This window comes from Cygnus olor, chromosome 2 (genome assembly GCF_009769625.2).
Source record: "Cygnus olor isolate bCygOlo1 chromosome 2, bCygOlo1.pri.v2, whole genome shotgun sequence".
NCBI classification, from domain to species: Eukaryota; Metazoa; Chordata; class Aves; order Anseriformes; family Anatidae; genus Cygnus; species Cygnus olor.
Window position 1 is genome coordinate 144,333,413 of NC_049170.1, and position 20,906 is coordinate 144,354,318.

The 20,906-nt window shown below is 34.4% G+C and overlaps 1 protein-coding gene across 5 annotated transcripts in view; it reads right to left on the bottom strand.

Annotated features, from left to right (window-relative positions):
• Window positions 1-20,906, bottom strand: part of CSMD3 (CUB and Sushi multiple domains 3) — a 710,416-nt gene that overhangs the window by 455,731 nt on the left and 233,779 nt on the right. For all 5 annotated transcript variants that reach the window (XM_040546910.1, XM_040546915.1, XM_040546914.1 and 2 more), the window contains exon 6: window positions 10,558-10,670. In XM_040546910.1, the coding sequence (XP_040402844.1) occupies window positions 10,558-10,670 (113 nt within the window). The remainder of the gene's footprint in view (window positions 1-10,557; window positions 10,671-20,906) is intronic.

Genomic DNA, 20,906 nt, shown 5'->3' on the forward strand with positions numbered 1-20,906 from the left:
AAAGACAGTATGAAGAACAGTTTACTGCATAAAGTATCTGCCAGACCCAAGTGCCTAAGTCTAAGGCACTAGACTGCATTGAAGATAAGTCTTTTTACAAGGTACCTGTTTGGTTTTTTGTTTGTTTGTTTGTTTTACTCGGATATAGAAAGTACAGTTTAAGTTTCTTCCTTTTTGAGGAAATCAGGATATACATTTCTCACATTCCAGCTGAATTTCTAAACTATCAGAAAAGTATAAATCTCTTTCAATTTCTCCTAAGTTATTCCCCTTGATACTGAGAATTTAAATATTCATTGGATGAAACAAAGGCAAAAAATTACTCACTTAGCCTAATTTTATAATCAAGTGATTAAAATGTAAGGGTACTGGGAGAAATTTTCCATTTCTACCTCACTGAATAAAGAAACAAGAGTAAGAAGCTAGGCAAGCATTTGTTCTGTGATTTTAGTCCCTTTTTAAGTATTTACTGAATCCAATTTTCCACGGCAACTTTTAACTGATACTCTTTTTAACCAGACATCATAGGTTTAAATGTTGTTTCTTTAACATAAATGTTTGGTTTTGTTTCTGAATTTTTATTAAAAAAAAAAAAAAAAAGTGGATGGTTATCAAAGCTTTTTTTTTTTTTTTTTGTCCTGTGATATGTAAAATAATAAATTGAACGGCTTGTCTTTGTTGCTTCCTTTGAATCTGTTTTCTTGGAATGCATTGGTTAAGACCAAACATTCATCTAAGATTATCTTATGTCAAAGCTTGATCAAAAGTGTATATCCAAGAAAGATATAGAAACAAAAGCAAGCACCTTGCCTCCAACGATCTGTAATGAGTTACTAGGCCAAGTATAGTTCAATACCTGTGCAATAACCCTCAATAGATTTATCTTTCATTAATTTGTCTAACTTATCTTCAAACCCAGGTTAAATTTTACAATCCATTCCATTCCATTGAAAGGATTTTCATAACCTAACTACGGGTGTTAAGAACCACCTCCTTTTGTTTTAGTTTTAATTATATAGTTTTAATCCTCTCTATTACTAAATTCAACTAACACTACACAGTTCTTACAGGAGGAAATGAACAGACAATACAAGAAATACTATTATTATGATTCATCGCTTTCCAATCTGAGTATCTTCCTTGCACAACTCTATTTATTTTCCAGGCTATAGGGTCCCATACTAGTCAGTCACTTTTCAATCAAAGTCTAATCCATGTGGTAGATGACCTTTGTTATCTTTCCCTGAACTTTCCTCAAATCTGAATTTTTTTCTGAAATGCATAGACCAGAGCACCAACAGGAGTCAAAGTACAGGTTGATTTATACAGTGGTGTATTTTCTGTTTTGTCCTCTATTCCTTTCCAACATTTAGCTAGCATTTTCAGGCACTCTAACCTTATAATTGTGTGGTGCACTTAGACTATCTTAGAATAGACGAGCTTGCTGATATTACTGAAAATAGTAATGATCAACAGAGCCCACCATTTTATTTGCAAGTTAAGACTATTTTTCAGTGCTTGCTATGCTAAGAAAGTTACAAAGAACCAGCACAAGCTAAGGTCTTTGAATTCCTCAGAAGTGCAACAGGAAGGTTATGTTACTGTAACTGTGAGATCCCAGTCACACAAAGACGATCGATGTCATGATGATTTAGCAAAGTGTGGTACAAGTGTCTCGTGCTGCTTGTTAAAATAAACCTCTGCCTAGATATAGTGATGGTAGTTTGCTGTTACTTGAGACAATGAAGGTGCCCCTCACAAAGCATGGCAACGGTATCTTTGCCAACTCTCTGGCCAAACTGCTAAGAAGAGATTAAAACTAAGAATGATGAAAAGGGAGATGATGAGTCACATCTACGTGAGATAGCAATGGAAAAGAGTGCAAAGGATTTAGAGGAATATGAGAGACTTTAGAAATGATAAAACAAGGCAAAGGGACACATTTCTTGTGTACACAATCTGTGACAGCATACGTGTTTATTAAATTCCAGTTGTTTGTGAATGGGGGGAAAAAAAGTTAAATGTTCATCTTTCTGGTAATGCTACTAATACAGTACACAAATAGAGTACCCATTATTAAAATATAAAAAGATCCATTGAGTGGAACCAAGGTGGAGGAAGTGTAGCTGGAAACTGAAAAGGTTGTTCAGAATATTCTCACTTTCCTTATTTAGAGCAGAAGCTAAACTTATCATTGAATAGATTTGAGGATACAAAATCTTATTTACCAAGGTGTTCGGAGGATACTTTGTACAACATGTTTTTACTTCTGTAATGAAATAATCTTAGCTTTGAAGAGTAAAGCCAAACATCATCACCCTTACCTATACTATGAATAAGTAAAAAAAAGTAGTATCTTATTTAACAGTAAGAAATAACTTCTGACGCACCATATTGCATGGGTCATTTCCATTTTCATACTGGAGAACAGAATTTTGAATCTAATTTCTCCACTGGAAAAATAGTAGCTTTCTTATGTTTAGGCAGGAGACTAATACTAATTTTGGCTAATACTCAGTCCTCATGCATATGATGTGATTAGAGTCTTCAAAAATAATACAGGGGGAAACATTCAAAAGAACAAAGCAACTATATTTCACATATTTTATGTTGCAACACAGTTCTATTCTGTTCATACAATAAACTATAAAAACTACTGCATCTATTTTTAAGGTACAAAAGTACAACAAAAGTTCAAGTGCTCTCAAGCAACTAAGCAACAAACAAGCTGTCATTAGTCTGAAGAAACGAAACAGAGAGAAAGGGTAGTTCTGTACAATAGGGTATGCAGTCTGATTAGAAAGTACATGGCAAACTGAAATATGAGGCAAGACACCAAAAAATCCCACATTCATTTACTTCATTATCTAGTTCTCTACGTCTGGCTATTATCAAAATTATCTCACTCTGTGCTTGGGTGTCCCCTAACAGTACAGAAAAGACTCTGAAAATGAAAAATGACCTCCTAAAATTGAATAAGTAGAGAATGCCAGGCAGGAAAAAAAAAAAAAAGGAATGCAGTGTGGGGGAGGGAGGAATCATCCAGCAGAAATACTTCTACCTACTACATCTGATGTAACTGACAGTATTCATTCTAATACTTAAAATCCGTTTTCCAAAATTAGACCACTTCAGGTTTATGTTCCCACTAAACTACATAATGGTCAAAAGTATTCAAAAACTAATTGAAATGGCTTATCGCTTTTGATTATGTGAGGGAAAAAAAAAAATCCACAAGAAAACTAAGTCACTTCCTGAAAAAGCCCAAGCATATTATGGGAACATTTGAATATCACCATTCTCAAAGGGGAAACAGAGTGTTCCAACACAGTTTCAATACCATTAAGTATTCTGACTGTACAGCAGTGCTTTATCCCACCTTTTTCCCTCAGTTGTTTTATCCTGACATGAACAGATCATCAGTGCAGTATGTAACACTGGTTGGTGGTCATGAAACAGATACGCAGATTAATGTATTACTGTTTTGACCTTATCAAAATGAAGTATCTTAGCTAAATTGAAGTCAGGAATAATTCAGTACATTTTTTCCTCTTCTACAAAGGAGTTGAAATTACTTACAGCCAGTGGTACATAAAACATACTCTCTCTCTTTTGTAAACAATGAGCATGTGTAGAATATTAAACACATTAAAACGATTGAATGCAACTAAAATACTTGTGTTTTTCTTAAGAATAAGTAAGGAAGACACAACTATTAAATCATCAAAAAATTAGGAAGTACTCTATACTAGATCACAACATTAACTCCAGAATGAAAATACAGTCCATCAATTTAAACATTAGCATGGGTTACCATATGTTCAATTTTAACCTTAGCTCTGACTTTTTTTTTAAAAGAATTATGCTCTTATTTGAGGTAGAAAACAATGAAACTTTAGAAATGGACCTTTCCAGTCCTATGTACAGTAACAGAACTAAATTAACATTCAACACTAGTTTTATTAAAACCTATAAATGAGAGAATTCTAAAAATACATTTTAAAAGGGGAGGGAAATGAAATAGAGCAATATTTCTCCTCTGACTTGATTACAGAAAAAACAATGTCATTCTATGCACCGTCATTGTGTGGATGTATAGCTGTACATAAAAGAAATCTCAAGAGTGCAAAGGTGAAAAATAACCTGCTCAGAAAGTAAAGCTCAGTACAAGATGAAGCAGAGCTAACAGACCCATGAGTATGAAACTCTGCTACAAACATCTACTTTTGGGACAATATAAGAAATTTAAGTTCTTGTTATGCCTAGGGGAAGAAAATCTGATGAAAAGTTTCTTTCTATGAAAAGATTCCTTTTTTCTCTATCCACTGCTAAATCAGGTAGCTATCTGGGCTGTATTTTGACAATAGGACTTCAGGGTCTAAAAAAGGCCATGAATTTACAACACTGAGAATTACATGTCTTTCATTAAAAACAAACAAACAAACAAAAAACCCCAACACCACAACAAAAAAAGCAATCACCAAACAAAAAGCTTGTACTCTGCCAAATAAATTAACAATGCAACTAGCAACTTCTTTATATGACCTTCTATTTTATATTACAACTTCTTCACTGGCTGTAACTCAAGTGATGCATCACTTCAATTTCTCTCAGGGAATCTCAAGATCCCATGAATGTGCTGATATTAAACTTCACTTCATGTGAAATCCCATCTGAGATTAAGACAACTACATTTGCATGTCTATACTTGCCCTAGGTGTATAAACTCATATTATAATCAATGGAAATTAATCAGTGTAATCAGTAAAATACAGTGTTTTAATCCATCTCAAAGAACAACCCTTGGACAGGATATAACACCTGCCTAAATGCTGTTAGTTGCCATTTTACATGTTCTTTGATGTCTTCCAGTTCCTGTGCCAGAAGGGTATGGTCTCCTGTAAATTCTAATTTGCTAATGCTATGCAGATGTGTCATTTACTCTAGAGCATCTCTAGAGCATCTCTACCTAGCCCCTCCCATATGGTCGTCTGTGTAACTCTGTAACCTGTACTGGCAGTAGGTTGACCTTCCCAAAGCGTGGGGGTTAATCTTCCCTAAGTTGCCTATATGTAATTTGGTTTGGTCCAAATTTTGGTCCAATTTTGATACTTCATAACACACTGCTTTTATAATAACTTGCTTCATCTCCAAATGCCAGAAAAGCACGTGCACTTCTGTCAGCACCATAAGGATACCTTATATACCCTATCTCATGTGTCAGTGCACATATATCTGTGGACAGATGAATTGTGTCCAGATTTAGTAGATATTTAGAGAAAACCTATAGATGATAAAACAGAGGTATCTACATTTTGATGTAGATGTCTTGGAGCTGGTTCTCACCTACAACCTTGTCATAACTGCTGAGTCTTCCAGCAGAAGTATTGTGTACTGTTAGTTGCAACAGGTTTTGAGATAAGTAAAGACAAATTGCATTTAAGTTGTTAGATGTTCTGAAAAAAAATGATAAAGATGGTTTTCCCCTTCTGGCAACTCTAGCCAAAATGTTCTGAGGCAGATTAGTACTATTTACTTTGGAGTAAGAAGTTCTTTAGTCGGCTGCCAATTGCTTCAAATTATCTCTCAAAGCAAAACAAACAAAAAGTCTAGCTAAATAAATCATTTCTGAATGAAGACAGATTTCTATTCATATGCATAATAACACAAAGAAAAAAGAACAACAGAATATCAAACAGTGAAAGGTTGGGTGTCAGTTTTCTCCATATTGGACACGTTGAAAGTGCTGGCATTCACCTTATTCAGCTCCACTTAGCTCACTGTCAAGTTTTAGGCAGAGTAACCATTTGGATGCTTTTCACACATGAGAATGACAGCTAAATTTTATCCTATTCTGAAAAGCTCATGGATATGTTTCATCCCTTTATCTGTATTTTCCTATAAGCAAAGATCCTTAATAGAATGCAGACATGATTGTGTACTCAATTGACAGATTTGATACTATTTTGTTCTTGAGTATTATTTTGTATATGGCCTAAACATTGCAACTGAATTACTATACATAAGAAAGGGGGAAGAAAGTCTAAGTAGTTAGGAAGTTGATTTCACGAGTGAGATGAACAGCAAGTACAGGGCTACCACTGGAACCTTGCAAAGCTTTAAAGGATTAGAAAGAAAGAGAGGATGCTGGATCTCAAAAGAAAGCAAAGTTACAGAGTCTTAAAGTAATGTTTAGCTATCAGAAAATGGAGAATTCTTTTCCAAAAGCCCTTTCAGAATCAAGGTATGCTTGACATAAAGAATACTGAAGTTTGTGTACTCCCATCTATAAGACTAGAAGCTGTGAAGCTACCTTAATCCCTTCTGTCTACTTGGATAGCATTATGGATTCATACATAAGTGATGGGGTGCAAAAGTAGCCAACAGAAAATAGCAAGCACAAGGAAATTTTATAGGAACAGTGAATGGACAGAGTAAAAAAGAACAACTAATTTTATAAACAGCAAAAGAGGATTACCAGTGCTGAGAAACATTGCAGCAGCAGCTTCAGGAAGATCCAAAAGGCTTTGGCTGTAGTTCAGTAAACAATTTCTAACTCAAAAGGAGTTTTAACAAAGCAGTAAGGATAGAAAACACCAAGATCAAAAACCTTCAATGAATAGAAAGAAATGCTGAAACATGTGATCAAAAAGAACAAGTGTGTCTTGGTTATGACACTACAACCTGGGTAGGGTGGAGGGAGAAATCATTTTGATTCTTTTCTGATTAACATATATCACTTTATCATTTACAAATATCTGTTAAGAAATGTATAATTCACTATCTTTCATGAATGAAAATGCCTATTAAAAGGAATTAATGCACATAACATGCATGACCATGTACTCGCATAAAGCTGACAGTTTCCCTTAGTTTCTTATACCTCAGTAAATTTCATTTGTTCTGGACAAGCCAATTTATACATTTTCACAGGTGCTTGCAAGACTGAAGCCTTAAACAGAAAATTAAGAAAATTACAACAATTAATGAAATTAAAAGGTTGTTTAGGACATATTATGTAATTTCCCTAGATTTTCAGATATGCACCTTATTTTTAAGGATTTGTATAACAACACTTTTATTCTTCTTTTGAAATGGTTAGGTCACAGTAGCTTGAGATGTTACACTGAAGCTACACTGCATGAGGCTGCCTTGTGAAAAAGAAACTGAAAAAACCCACCAACAACAAAACAACATTTAAAAAAATAAATAAATTTATGAGAATGGAATGAAATAAGATTCGGGTATTTCATATTTTGCCTAACAGTGAACATATAACCTGGTTTATTTTGTTTCATTTGAATAGAACAACTAACAAGTTTTTGTAGGTCACAGCCAGTTCCAGCTGGCTCTGCATTAGACCCGCAACAAGACACAGCTGAGCCCTTCAGGGGGAGTTTGTTGTACCTGTGCAAAAACATATTGAAGAAAAGGGAGTAAGCAGTGATATAAAGGAACAAGACTAGAGAAAGAGGAAGTGCTCTGTGGCAGAACAGTAATACCCCAAAGGGACTGTATCCCATGGATAATCTATGCTGGAGCATGTACTTCCCTAAAGAGACTGTAGCCAGATGTTTGCCCAGAGAGAGGAAATGAGTAAGAAGGAATGCATGTCAGAAGAAAAAAGTGAGAAAGGAGGAGCATGAGACACAAACCGCTATGCTCTGGCTCCAACCTTCAACAGTGCCCATGAACTCACAGAAGAGACTTATATGTACGTAATGTGTAGATAAGAGGAGGAGGAATGAGAGGTGTCTGGAGCGAAGGTAAGCCTGCAAAAGGAGGAGGAGAAGTGTTTTCTCTAGCTATTTAAATGCATCTTTGTTTCCTAACACCCAAGCCAGTAACTAAATGTTCTAAAGTCAAATTCCCCAAGTCAAGTCTGTTTTGACCATGATGATAATTGACAAATGATATTCCGTATCTTTGTTTCAACCCACACGTTTTCTGGCTCCTATTCTCCCTATTTTCTGCCTTATTCTAAAGCAGGGCAAGACAGAAGTGAGCAAGTGGCTTTGTGGGTGCTTTGCCGCCAGTCAGGGTCAACCCACCTCACAAATATATTAGCACAAAATATTCAGTTGTGCAAACGACAGCAAGCCAAGGAAGTGATTAGGTGAAAGGAGTGTTGAAGTGCCAAGCAGTGATGAAATAAGACAACTATGTAGTGTTTTGAAGTTCACAATTTGAAATCTTTCTTTAGAAAGAGGCAACAATGGAATAAAGAAAGCTAAAGTAGATGAAGTGATAAGAAATTACTAGTTCTAGTTACCGAAGGAAGCCAGAAAAAAAAAGTTAAATTAATATTCATCTTAACTAAGCAGGTGAAAGAGTGTGCTTTTGCAATGAAGTTATTACAGCATTAAAAAAAAGAATAAGGTAATAATTTAATATATTGAGAGTATTATCAGACATGCTCTCAAAAGCGAAGTGGAAATAAACTCCTGACAAGAAAAACTTTCTCATCTATCTGTATCACACTGCCCTTTGGAATAATTGTTTTTGATTTTATTAATCATCTTCCTTTGTGACAACTTATGTCAATATACCAGTGAAATTAGTGATTGAAAATTGTCTTTACAAAAGGGCTTAAAGTTGCCTCTGATAAAATAAAAGTTTTGCTTCTTAAAAATAAATGAATTGTGTATATACTTTTTGATTTCTAAACTTATGAAATATTTTTAGTATGTTTACTTCCTTTCCTTACGCTCTCTCCTACAGTCTACATCATCTCAGAAACCACTCATCCCTATTACCTCACCCTACATATTTCATTTTCTACTGTCAAGTTCAATTTGTAATGATCATATCTGCTTGAGTATGAACATTTAGTGCTTTTGCATGCTGAAATTACTGTCCACGTATCAGTTTCTTTCAAAAAGCTGTAAAAGATATTTTCTTAATTTCTTCATACTGCAGCCTTTCACAACTAAGTATAGAGTACACTTTAATATACATTCAGAAGTACATCATTAAAAATTAAATGAGCAAAACAATAATAAGAATTCTATAACATAATCACTACAAACTTAGGCATATTATTTAGGTGGTGAAGAGAAACTTCAGTTACACAGCATATTCAAATTTCTGAAACCTGCCCATTAAAGTATTTTATGTGACTTGCCGAAAACATTCTGAAACTAAACAAAAGTCTATTTTCCTTCATAAGCTAGCACTTCACACTTCTGGCAGGAATGTAAGTGAGCATGTCATCTTAGATGTAGTTTGTTCTCCATAGTTCAAAACTAAACATCTGCTCAATCCAAATTACAATCTGCCAAAATAGTTATCACATTGTTTCTCAGTTGTTGAGTAGGATCTAACACAAAATTTCTACTTGTTTTCAACAGTCCCATAAGCTAGGTATCTTCCAGTAAAGTATGTGGTTTATTGTATTGGGTGCCATGAAAAAGATGTCAGTGCCTTTTCATAATAGTTACAGAAGCTTTGCCTACAGTAAGAAGGCTCCTTTTGACTGAAGTCACTTACAGTACACATAAAAATATCTCAGAGTCTAAATACAGGTAAACATATTTGCTTAATTAGTAATCAAATTCTACTGTGTACTTGTATAGAATGTATTATTTGAGGCAATCACAGTACTAAAAAGTTAAAGGATAAGTTATATGAAAAAAAAAGTTTAATATTTTGTTAGCTGCAATTTTTACCACATTAGTTGGTTAATTTTACAAGATTCTGCAAACATTTATGTAGCTAATATTTCCTATGCTGAATTAGAATGGAGAAATGTAAAAGAAATTCCTGAACTAAGTCTCATAAATAGGAGTGCTGTGATTTATTTTTCAACACATAAACGGAAAAGCAAAAGAGCCCCAAAAGAGCTGTTGTTCCCTGAAGATCCATTGATAGACCATAGATACTGAAAGATATTATTTACAGTAATGTTTGTGAAAAAGCAGACAGTATTACAATACATTAATGAAGCACAGTTTTTATCAGCACTTCATCATGATAATGATCTTGCTCCAAATGGTGATACTCCCAAGTTAATGCTTCAAATGTTTTCACTCTTATCCTAAATAATGCTTGTTCATAAAAACAGTGGATAAGAATCTTACAGGTTAATTGAACCCTTAATAGCACAATGCAATCATAAATAGGTAGTAAGAGATAATAGTGATGAAATGCCACATTTGTAAATGGAAACTTACTGTTTTACAAACATGATTTACAAGATCATAGAGGCAAACACGTATTTTAATAATGAAAAACATCATTTCTGCATGTGTTTTGCAATCTCGTTCAGAAACCAGGACCATTTTAAAAGCTAAGTACTGCACAAGGGAGAGTGAAATAGATATCTGCTGTAATGTTATATTTATACACTATATATACACACACTACTCATACTCTAATACACTGTAATTTGGTAAATCACACAGCTGATTTTATCATTTATGTAAATACAAACTACACCTTTATAGGGATTTTTTTTTTCTTAATGTAAAATAGACCTTCCCATTTCCTCCATGACTTCAAGCTTTTTTTTTTTAAGTAAAAACAACAACACAAAAAAATGTATTTATATAAACGTACCTTGGTAGTGAGCACTAAATCCACGGTATCGATGATTGCTGTCTGTTACAAAATGTAGTCTGAGCCAATTTTTGTTGCTGATAACTGGAGGAGGTATATTCATGCCAGAGAGCCTAAATCAAAATAAATAAATATTAATAAAAGATAAAATAAAATAAAATAAAAAATATCAAGGCTGAAGATCAGTACATTTTTATAAAGCTGTGATAAAGGTCTTGTATGGAAACTTTTTTTCTTTTTAAAATACACATGCAATTCATAGTACTGGTGAGTGAGACTTTATATACCTTTGAATAATACGTTATGACAAGTGTGAACAGACAACATCGTCCACTCTGCATGACAAAGTGATGGGATACAAATCAGCGCTAATCTGGAAACCGTACAGTCACGCTACTGATCAGGCACAGCATTATCATGACATTCAGGCTAGAAAGATTTTGTGTCTATCTAGGTCAGTGGACAAGGTAGTCAGAACACTGCTCTGGGCAGCAGGAAAGGTATTGCACCCTGTGACTTTCACGTTCAAGATATGGCACAGGAGAGCTTAAATCATGCAGACCACTGAAAACTGTAAAACAGACACATTCTTCAAGGTTTAATATTTCTCTAAATTCAGGGAACAACAGAAGTAACTGTCACTCTGTGGCTTCAGTGAATATGCAAACCACTTACTAGAAGTAAAAGAAGGGAATTGTAGTGTATTGACCCCATCCATCAGCCAAACACCACAGACCTCCTGTTCACTTGTTCCCCTTCCCCTCACAGCAGGACAGGGGAGAGAACAGGAAGAACGAAATCAAGAAAACTATCAGTTGAGATAAACACAGCTTAAAAACCAGCTTAATAACTCAAGGAGAAAGGGAGGAAAAATCCAATGATACAAAAGCAATCACTCTCCACGTTCCAGTGTCAAGACCTAGCCAGTCTTCCAGAAATATCTACCTGCCCTCAAAGCCCCCTCTCCTCAATTTTTATTGCTGACCACAATGTTGTATGGATGGAATATCCCTAAGATCAGTTTGGGTCCCCTCTTCAGCTTTTGTACCCTTACAGCATCTTGCCCTTGCCACAGCCTACTCACTGTGGGAGCAGACAGATAAAAAGAGAAAGCCTTGACGTTGTGCAAGCACTGCTCAGTAACAGCCAGAACACTGGGGTGTTAGCAGCTCTGTTTTCGTCACAAACCCAAGCTACAGAACCATATAGGCTGTTATGAAGAAAATTAACTCAAAAGAAGCCAGGCCCTGCATAGAAACTATTTTTTGTTGTCGTTTTTCTTGCTTTTCTGTTTTTAATGTTAGGACATTATTCCAATTACTGTAGTCGTTCATCTTGACTTGCTCATTATGAAGGTCTGAATTAGAGGTAATGGGGTTTTGTGTTTTGTTGTTGTTTATTGTTTTGTTTTCTTGTTTTGTTTTTATTAGATGAGGTGAATGTCAAAAGGTGAATAAGCTTTTGATAAAAAAAGTCCATCAAATCAGTAATCCAAGATATTTTTCTTACTAAAGCAGAAAGAAAAATCACATCTTCAGGATTTCAATATCTAGGTCCCACCTAGGTCCTTCCATTTTATTTCTAAACAGAGCTCTTGCTGTAGTTAGAAAGAAATGCTGGCCATTTTATGTTCAGACATTGTGGATTCCCCTTCCATGTTTAAAAAAAAATCTATAATGAAACAGGTCACAAAGCTATTCAGGCAATCTACTAGTGAGATTCAGTTTTAGTAATTTCTTGCTTTTACAGAGAACTTTTCATCTAACCTTTAAAGTGGCTTTGCAAAGTACAATAATGTTATTATCAGTATTTTTATCTCCATTTTACAGACAGAAAAAATCGTGCACAGGGAGGAAACTACTTCAGTCACCTAGCAAGCCAGCAACTAAAAGAAAACTGTAAGAAAGAATCTGCAAGTTCCGAGCTCTGGCTCTTACAACTTTGTGGTAAAGTTAGATGACTACAATGATAATTTTAACAAATATGAGCAATACACTCAATACTAACAGGGAAAACTTCTTTTGTCATAATAAAACATCTAACCAACTAAATAAAATACTCCACGTCAATCTGTGTCAATGTATTTTCCTTAGATATCTCAGTTTCTTTAAACAGTATTTCAGAAAATAAAGATTACATTAATAGTCTGGACTATCACCAGTAATAGAGCAAAACTTTGACCTCACAGAACACTGGCCTCCTCTAAGCTTCCATTCTTTTCATCACTAATGTCAGTGTATATTTTTGACTCACAATAGTATTTGCCCATCTGTATTTCCAACCCCAGAGTCATTTTGTGCATTAATATTTTTTTTAAACTTTGGAATCATATTGTAATAGCATTATGCAACAACACAGCTAGCTGAAATAGTGAAGAAAATTAACAGTAAAATCAAGAAAGTAAAGGCAAATCTCTGAGGACCAAATTTTTGCTTTTGGCTTCTTTGTCCTTATACAATTCCTAAACCTAACTTTAATTTTAGCTCTGACTTGGAGCTGTTAAGCTTTAGCTGATCAGCTTAGGCTCTGAAAACTAATACTTTTTAGATGCAGAAGACTGGATTTGATTTCTGCTTGTGACAACCAACACAGAGAAACTGGGTTAATTTGATAGTAGTCTCTCCTCTAACACATTATTTTAATGTAACGCATACTTCACTCTAAAGGGCAATATTACTTATTTGCTAAATGACTTCCTAGCTTCCTCAAAGGGAAAGTGTTCCTTTCATTTTATGACTTGAGGTAAACCCAAGTAAGTAAGCTTTTATACAAATCTCCCCTTCCCCAATGTGCTTAAGGGCTAGGGGAGAGGTGGCTAAGAGCCAAGAAAACAAACTGGAAATATCAATAAATAGCTTCTACAGAAGAAACTTGTTTCATAGAAAACATGTTAGAGCTTTCATTAATTCTTTCCATTAGTAGTCTGCTTTATTAAAAATGATACATTGTAAGATATGTGATAGCTTTGAAAAACACAGCCAAGAAAATTTATCTATTTTATAGATTAAAAAGAAAATCCAATTACAAATTTAGCTAGAGATTTGGTTTAAATTGGAAACTACATTCTTAACCTTGGGTCATGATCCTCTTGCTATAAAATCAATTTTTCCATGGTTTTATTACTTTAGAATTATCTGTGGATGAGTAGTACAAGCACATTTGCAAAAGTTGAAAGGTGTTGATTATTCTAAAACTAATGTTGATTATTCTAAAACTAATTGAACCATTCCTTCAAAGAGAAAACCCAGGACATTTTCTTCAAACTTTTTTTCTCCCTACTATGTAGGATTGAACAAAATAGCATTTTCTCTTGTACTCAACAATGGTCCTCAAAAAATTATGGCAAACAAAGTAGGTTTTTCTTCTTATCCTACATATTACAGATAAGACAGAAGCCTAGATCTGTTCTCAACACTCATTTTTCTCATTATTTCATTAGTGTGTACATGGTTTCTACATGAGGAAGTGGTTCTGATTTCTCTATATTATTACAGCCTTGGCTGAAAACTGTGCTGGGGTGGATAGGAAAGTGACCTTCACAGCACTGAAAGAAATTGCTTGCATTCTCATGATAAAACCAACTTCTTTTGGGGGTCAGCCTTAAGGAATTTGCTTAGCTCTACCATTATTCAATTCCAGATTTTGAATTGGTTTATTTATTGTTATGGACAATGATCAAGGTACATTTGAAGTCAACTGTATTCACAGTGAAACAAGTAATTTAGAACTGAAGAAAAATAAAAAGTACCCCTTAAAAATGTCTAATAAGCTTGTGTAGGTGATATTATTTTGTAAGCAAGACTTTTGAAAGAAAAACAACTTGGAGGTGGTGGTGTTCCTTACATCTTTTTACAACCAAGCTATCTGAAAATGGAAGTTATTTTAAGACCATTTCCCAAATTTCTGAAACTGTTTTTTTTTCTGAATTTCTTTTCTGAATTTTCTGAATTTCTTTTCTGAATTCTTTTTTTCCTTTTTTTTCTGAATTTCTTTTTCTGATTTTTTTTTCTGAATTTCTTTCCCTCAGGGACTATCATATCTGACAAAATGCCTGACTGCCACAACTTATTATTTAAGGGCCTGCAAATACTTGCTTTAGAATGTTTTTATACTATGGAAACCCACTAAGTGATCTTACTCAAGATGCGGAACATATGGAATCTAACTTTTTTCCAGCTTAATCAATTTACTTAAAATCCTAGATCCAAGGGATTTGGATGTCTGTTTAAAAAAATAAAAAATAAAAATGGATGATTGTTTAAAAATAGAATTTAAGAAAAAAATAGTGCTATAAAATTGCAAAAGGATATGTTTAGTGGATAAATCCATGGTGAGTGCATAAGCAAGTTTTCATAGAAGTATTTATACCTCTTTCTGGTGTTCCCCCCCCTCGCCTCCGCCCCATAGAACTTCCAGTCATTTCTGCATGAACCTGAAGAAAACCAAGGAACAATTGTTTTATACCAGTTGGTATGTAAGATCTAGATATTCTGTGTACTCCTCTGGCAGGTTTAAGCCAGTAATACTATTCCTAGAACAAAGTATGCAAAACATGATCAGAAACACCAGTTATGATGCCTCTTGGTTTGTGTAATTTAGTTATTTATTTTGATTTTTGGCTTTTGTTTGTTTGTTTTTTAATATATATTGCCAATTAAGAAGTTACATCCCTTCTTCAGGAAACTGAGGATGTCAGTTTAATCCTTGTTTCAGGCAAAGGGATAAGGGATGGGAAATCCAAAATGTCATCTAAGTTCATTATCCTCGACACAAGATAGCATGTATAGGAAGATGCACTTTCTATACAAATACATGTATAATTTATGTGCACTTTCTACCATTTGTATTACTAAAATGATCATTCTGCAGAAAGGATCAAGGTATTCATCAAGCAAGAAGGAAAACAAAACTTACTCTAGCCTGTAAAGATTAGACTACAGGCAGATGACAAAGAGAGCAAACTTCCACTTTTGAACTTTGAACCCTCTTTCAAAATTGTTTATGACTTTTGACACCCAAGTTCCCCAAAGAATCCAGATCATAATGGTACATGCAGACTCTGGCAGACAGATTCCAACTCCAAAGTCCTACACCAATCATTTGTGTAAGCAGAGCATTCTTCTTGGCTTGTGTTAATGGTGAAAGACTCATTTTTGCATTAATGAATTCTACCTTCATCATTTTATTTTTTAAAAATTCTAGTATCGAATTAGTATTTGTGATATTAAATTGTGACAGTCAGTACGCTCTACTGAAATGTAGTATTTTGAAACCTTTAACTAAAGCCAAAGAAGCAGTCTGCTTATATTGTTTATTGGCCAGTCAACAGCGTAGCTCTTTTGGCTCTTTCTTTTTTTTTTTTCTTATTTGTTGCCCAGTAAGTACCATTTTATTTATTTATTTATTTATTTGTTCTGAACCACTTGAAATTCCATGAAGTTATATTCGGCACTGGTATCCAGAATTTCATGAAAACAAACAAAAACAGATGAATTTCCTTTTCTGGATAGCTTTATTATATGGTGTGTTGTTCTAGCTAGTTATTAAAATGCATTTGAACACTTCTTTGTACTGATTAAAGTTAGAACAGTACTATACCATGTATTCAGCATAGAAGCCAGAAGCCTACACATTCAGATTAGGAAACAGGAAATCATTCTGCATTATCACTGTATATGTGAGCATGAAACACTTTCTAAAAGCCATAAAATGACTTAAGTTGTTACAAATATATTGTTATAAATGTAAGACATATACTTTAATTTGATGCTTGGTTTTTGGAAGGTAGAGGTTTAATTAGCTGTCCTTTTTGGTACAGCTATTTCTCTGTACAATAGTTACCTAATGATACAAGACAAAACAGCACTTTCATTTAAATTCTCACCCCTGTAACTAACTTCTATGCAGTATAGAAGCAACAACATTTCACTGCTTACATGTATGAGAATAAAATTATTACTGAAAGAAGTCTTACTAAACAATTGAAACAAAAATAAAGTTGTACATCACATCTTAGCATCTACTTGACTAGTATATATTCTGCCTATAACAAGGTTTCTGTCTTAGTAATCGAAAAAACATGTAAAAATAAACTGCAAGTTTATAGTCCAAGGCACGAGAAAATTATACCCTAACTGAATATGCTCATGGAAAAACAGTAGTTTTAATTTTAAAATATCTAATATATAGTTGTCTATAATTTGTCTATGAAGTCGATTATTCATTAATACATTTATCCCTGACAGCTATGGGTTATGCTTAAGATGATTCTAAGTAAGCATGTACTTACATTGGCTGTTCTAACTAAATTCACAATTCCTAAAATCTGATCTTTATAATTTGTGATTTTTATGGGATTGTTCCCAGAAGACAGGTTTGCAAGCTGACAGAATTTGTAATGACAACTGGCAGAAAATGGTTGCTTGTTCTGCTCATGTAACGTCCCTTTACTCATGTCAGTTTATTTTCTTAACAAACTGTAAAGTTGTTAACCATTACCATAATTCACTGGGAGTCCAGCCTACTTCTGTGACAAATACTATTTCAAGCATAGCTACACTACATCACCAACAATATTTTCCTGAATTTCAAAGAAAAGTACCATATCCAGTACAGTTAGCCGTACTTGTATATGACTTATAATTACTTGCAAATATTTCTAGTGTCCTTTCCTTTGCCCTCCATGATTGACTTGATCCCATAAAATGGTAACTCTTGCTATGAAAAGCTTCATAATGAACATTTCTATAAAAGAATCCATAACAATGTAGATGTAAGAACACTAACTTGTGGATACAAGACCAAGATTTGGGTCTCTGATTTAAATTCAGATGCCGAACTTCAGAAAAAGTGTTGGCCTTTTGCAGAAACCTTGGAAGGCTTCCATTCTTTTGGAAGAGTGGGGAAAGGATTTCAGTCTTACAGTTCTGTGGGCAGAAAACAATTCTACTTCAGCTCTGTTTAGAAAGAACTATATTAATATCAAAGAAGCAAAGCTGAAATTGATTGAATATATAACACATTGCTTGTTTTGAAAGATCCTGAATGATTTCATGATTAAGACACTAACTTAACCATTAATCTTTTAGTCACACACTATACAAGTAAGATTTTATATGGCAAGGCCATCAATGTCCTTTATGTTTCCAATTATAGGTCTTAATGGCAGTCATTATAATTGTGAATGTCTCTTGCATGGTTGCTTGGAGTACTGGCTTCTTTATCCTCACTTCCCCACTCCCGGAAATGTTCCATCTAAATTATACTAAATCAATTTGGAGCAAGGACACTGTGGCGTATATTGTCAAACAGAAAACCACCCCTCCTATCTCTTACGAAATCTTTCTGTTTAAACCAAGAACTCAGTATTTTAATTTTGTCAAAGATATCAAATAAATGTTATATGCTAATAGATATTTCCAGCTATCTTTGAATGGATAACAGGATAGGTCAACAAGATGGATAATTGTCTATAAATTGGGCTTTTGTGAAAGTACTTCCAATTTAAATATTCAAGTAACATGAAAGCAAGTATTTTCAGAACTGTGGATTTCCTAGAAATTTAATTGCAGCTTACGTTTATGCATCATCAATATATTTAACACTGGTATATCTGCATTACAGAAAAAGATGTAGGAGCTGCAGAATTTTTAAGTGAGTAGAAATTTTCTTTGAATTGTATGCATGAAACTCAAACTGTAGGTGGGTACCAGGGCTTCTCTTTTGTGTGCATCCTGTACGCTCAAGTCATTAATTCCCCAGATAATTCAGGAATTTACTATCCATTTACACAGACAGACTGGCTTGAGAAAACAGACCAAATGGAGAGGTAATTACAGGGTTATTTTATTGAAATATGCAAAGTTCCACTGTTAAGTCTTTGAAAAAAGCAAGCAAGAAACAATATAGGAAGATAAAGATTACCTTAGAGATAGAGCATGCATATAAAGAAGGAAAACAAGAGGAAGGAAATTGAGTTAATCTTCTGCACTGTCCAGGAATAGGGGATGACAAAACTCTTTCAGAGGAGAAAGTAACCAGTAACAATTCAGTCTTTAAGGAGAGAAGACAGAGACTTTTCTCCAAAAAAACAGCTTAAAAGTTACAAATGCAGCAGAAAAGTATTTAAGTAGTTACAAAGGCACAAGTCAGTGAAAAAACTCTTTCCTAACAACAGTCACCTGTAAAACTGTCTATAATAGGACTAAACATTTTATTTAATCAAGAATCAGAACACTGACAAGCTTGAAGCTGGATGCAGACTTGACTGTTGTTTACAGATCTCAGAACTGAAGCCAAGTGAGTGACGAAAAGCTGTTTCTCAAAAAGAGTAGTAAATTACCACTCTTCAAATTTAACCTCATGAGCTATTTAGAGCTAAATTAAGCTTTTTAGGTAGAAACAACACCATGAACACCTATTTCTGAATTATAAAACAAAACAACAAAGAAAACTTAAGCCAATGTTTGGGAGGAAGAAAAGAAAGTTTTACATTTTGTCACCTTGAAAAAAAAAAAAAGTGTTCTGGAAAGTCCTTTAACAATCTATTAATTAATTTTATTCAGCTACAGGGATAAAAATAATTCATGCTAAGACTTCATCAAGTTCATTATGATGCCTGGAAAACTTTAAAAAAAAAAAAAAAAGACTTTGTTTTAAAAATGTCAATGGTGAAATATATGAAAGCCCTGTCATGCCTTTGCAATGTTGGAAAGAGTTCAATTTCAAAGTAATGTTACTGTCATATAAAGCAAGTCTATGAGAAACCACTACACAGTCATTAAGGACTGAAAAAGGTCTAACGATAAATTACATTTTGTGGTACTATGGATATTAAATGTTGAAAAGTGCCTAGATTAAGAAATATTTTTTAAACTTCAGAAGTAGATTACAGTTTATAAATCTAAATGTTCATATGACAAAGATTTTCCAATTAATCTGTTGAATTGGTGAAGAAGGAAGTAAGATGAACACTAAGACTTCCAAACATACATGCGTTGAATTGTTAGTCTATCATACAAGTAATGTGTTGCTTATGACACAAGTAATAAACACAATAATGCTGGATAATGTTGCTATCCCAACCATCTGAAGGACTAGTGTATTAAGTTGCAGATTTTCATATAGATGTTAGGGACTCTGAAGGTGTCATTATTCATAAATGCAATGCAAATAGAATCGTAGAATCATAGAATCATTAAGGTTGGAAAAGACCTTCAAGATCATCTAGTCCAACTGTCCCTCTACCACCAATATTGCCCACTATAATATATCTACTAAATACTTCATACACAAAGTGACATCGAGATTAGAACTCCTTTTTTTTCTGAGCAGATCAAAGAATCTAAATACATACTAACTTCACCTTGGCTGCACACGATGTTACAGCTGCATCAAGTTCAATAGTTTCTTGGTGTAACTGGGGAGACCGAGCCAAGGTCAGGGCAGCCAACAAGACGCAGAGGGGTCTGAATGTGCCATTGAGAAGACTGAGCTGGCTTGAAAGTGAGGCTTCCACCAAAGGGACACAGCTTGGTGGCCCAGAAATTATGTTAAGGTGGACACCAAAAGTTGCCACAGCATTTGTTTTCCTGAATGCACTATGGCAAAGCAGTGGGATGCTGTCTGTTTCAAGAACATTAAATCTCTAAGGGCCACAAACTGAACCACAGGAAGTTCCAGCTGAATGTGAGAAAACATTTCTTAACTATAAGGGTGACAGAGCACTGGAACAGGTTGCCCAGAGATATTGTGAAGTCTCCTTCTTTGGAGATAATCAAAACTTGCCCGGATGCAATTCTGTGCAGCGTGCTCTAGGTGACCCTGCTTGGCAGGGCAGTTGGACTAGATGATCTCCAGAGGTGCCTTCCAATCTCAACCATTCTGTGATTCCGTGAATACAACTTGTATCTGATTACTTCTATGAGTAAATCAAACTGAGTAACTGAATGATGTAAACATCAGTGAGATGTTTACATAGTTTTCCTGTCTTAAAGTGTTGCCAACATCTTATTATTTCATATTTGGTTATTTTCTCCACTTCCTTTTTAGGAAGAATGGAGAATTACTATATTTCCATGTCTACTCCCTGAATAGGGAAAGGGACATTGTTCTTAAGACTTTCTGGCAAGTATTAATGAGTGAACCAAGCAAAATAAAATCATAGAATCACAAGGTTGGAAAGGACCTACAAGATCATCTAATCCAACCATCCTCCTATCAGCAATACTACCCACTAAGCTATTAAAACATAGCTCGTAGCACCTCATCCAAGCACTTCTTGAACACCGCCAGGGACGGTGACTCCACCACCTCCCTGGGCAGGCCGTTCCAGTGCCTGACCACTCTAA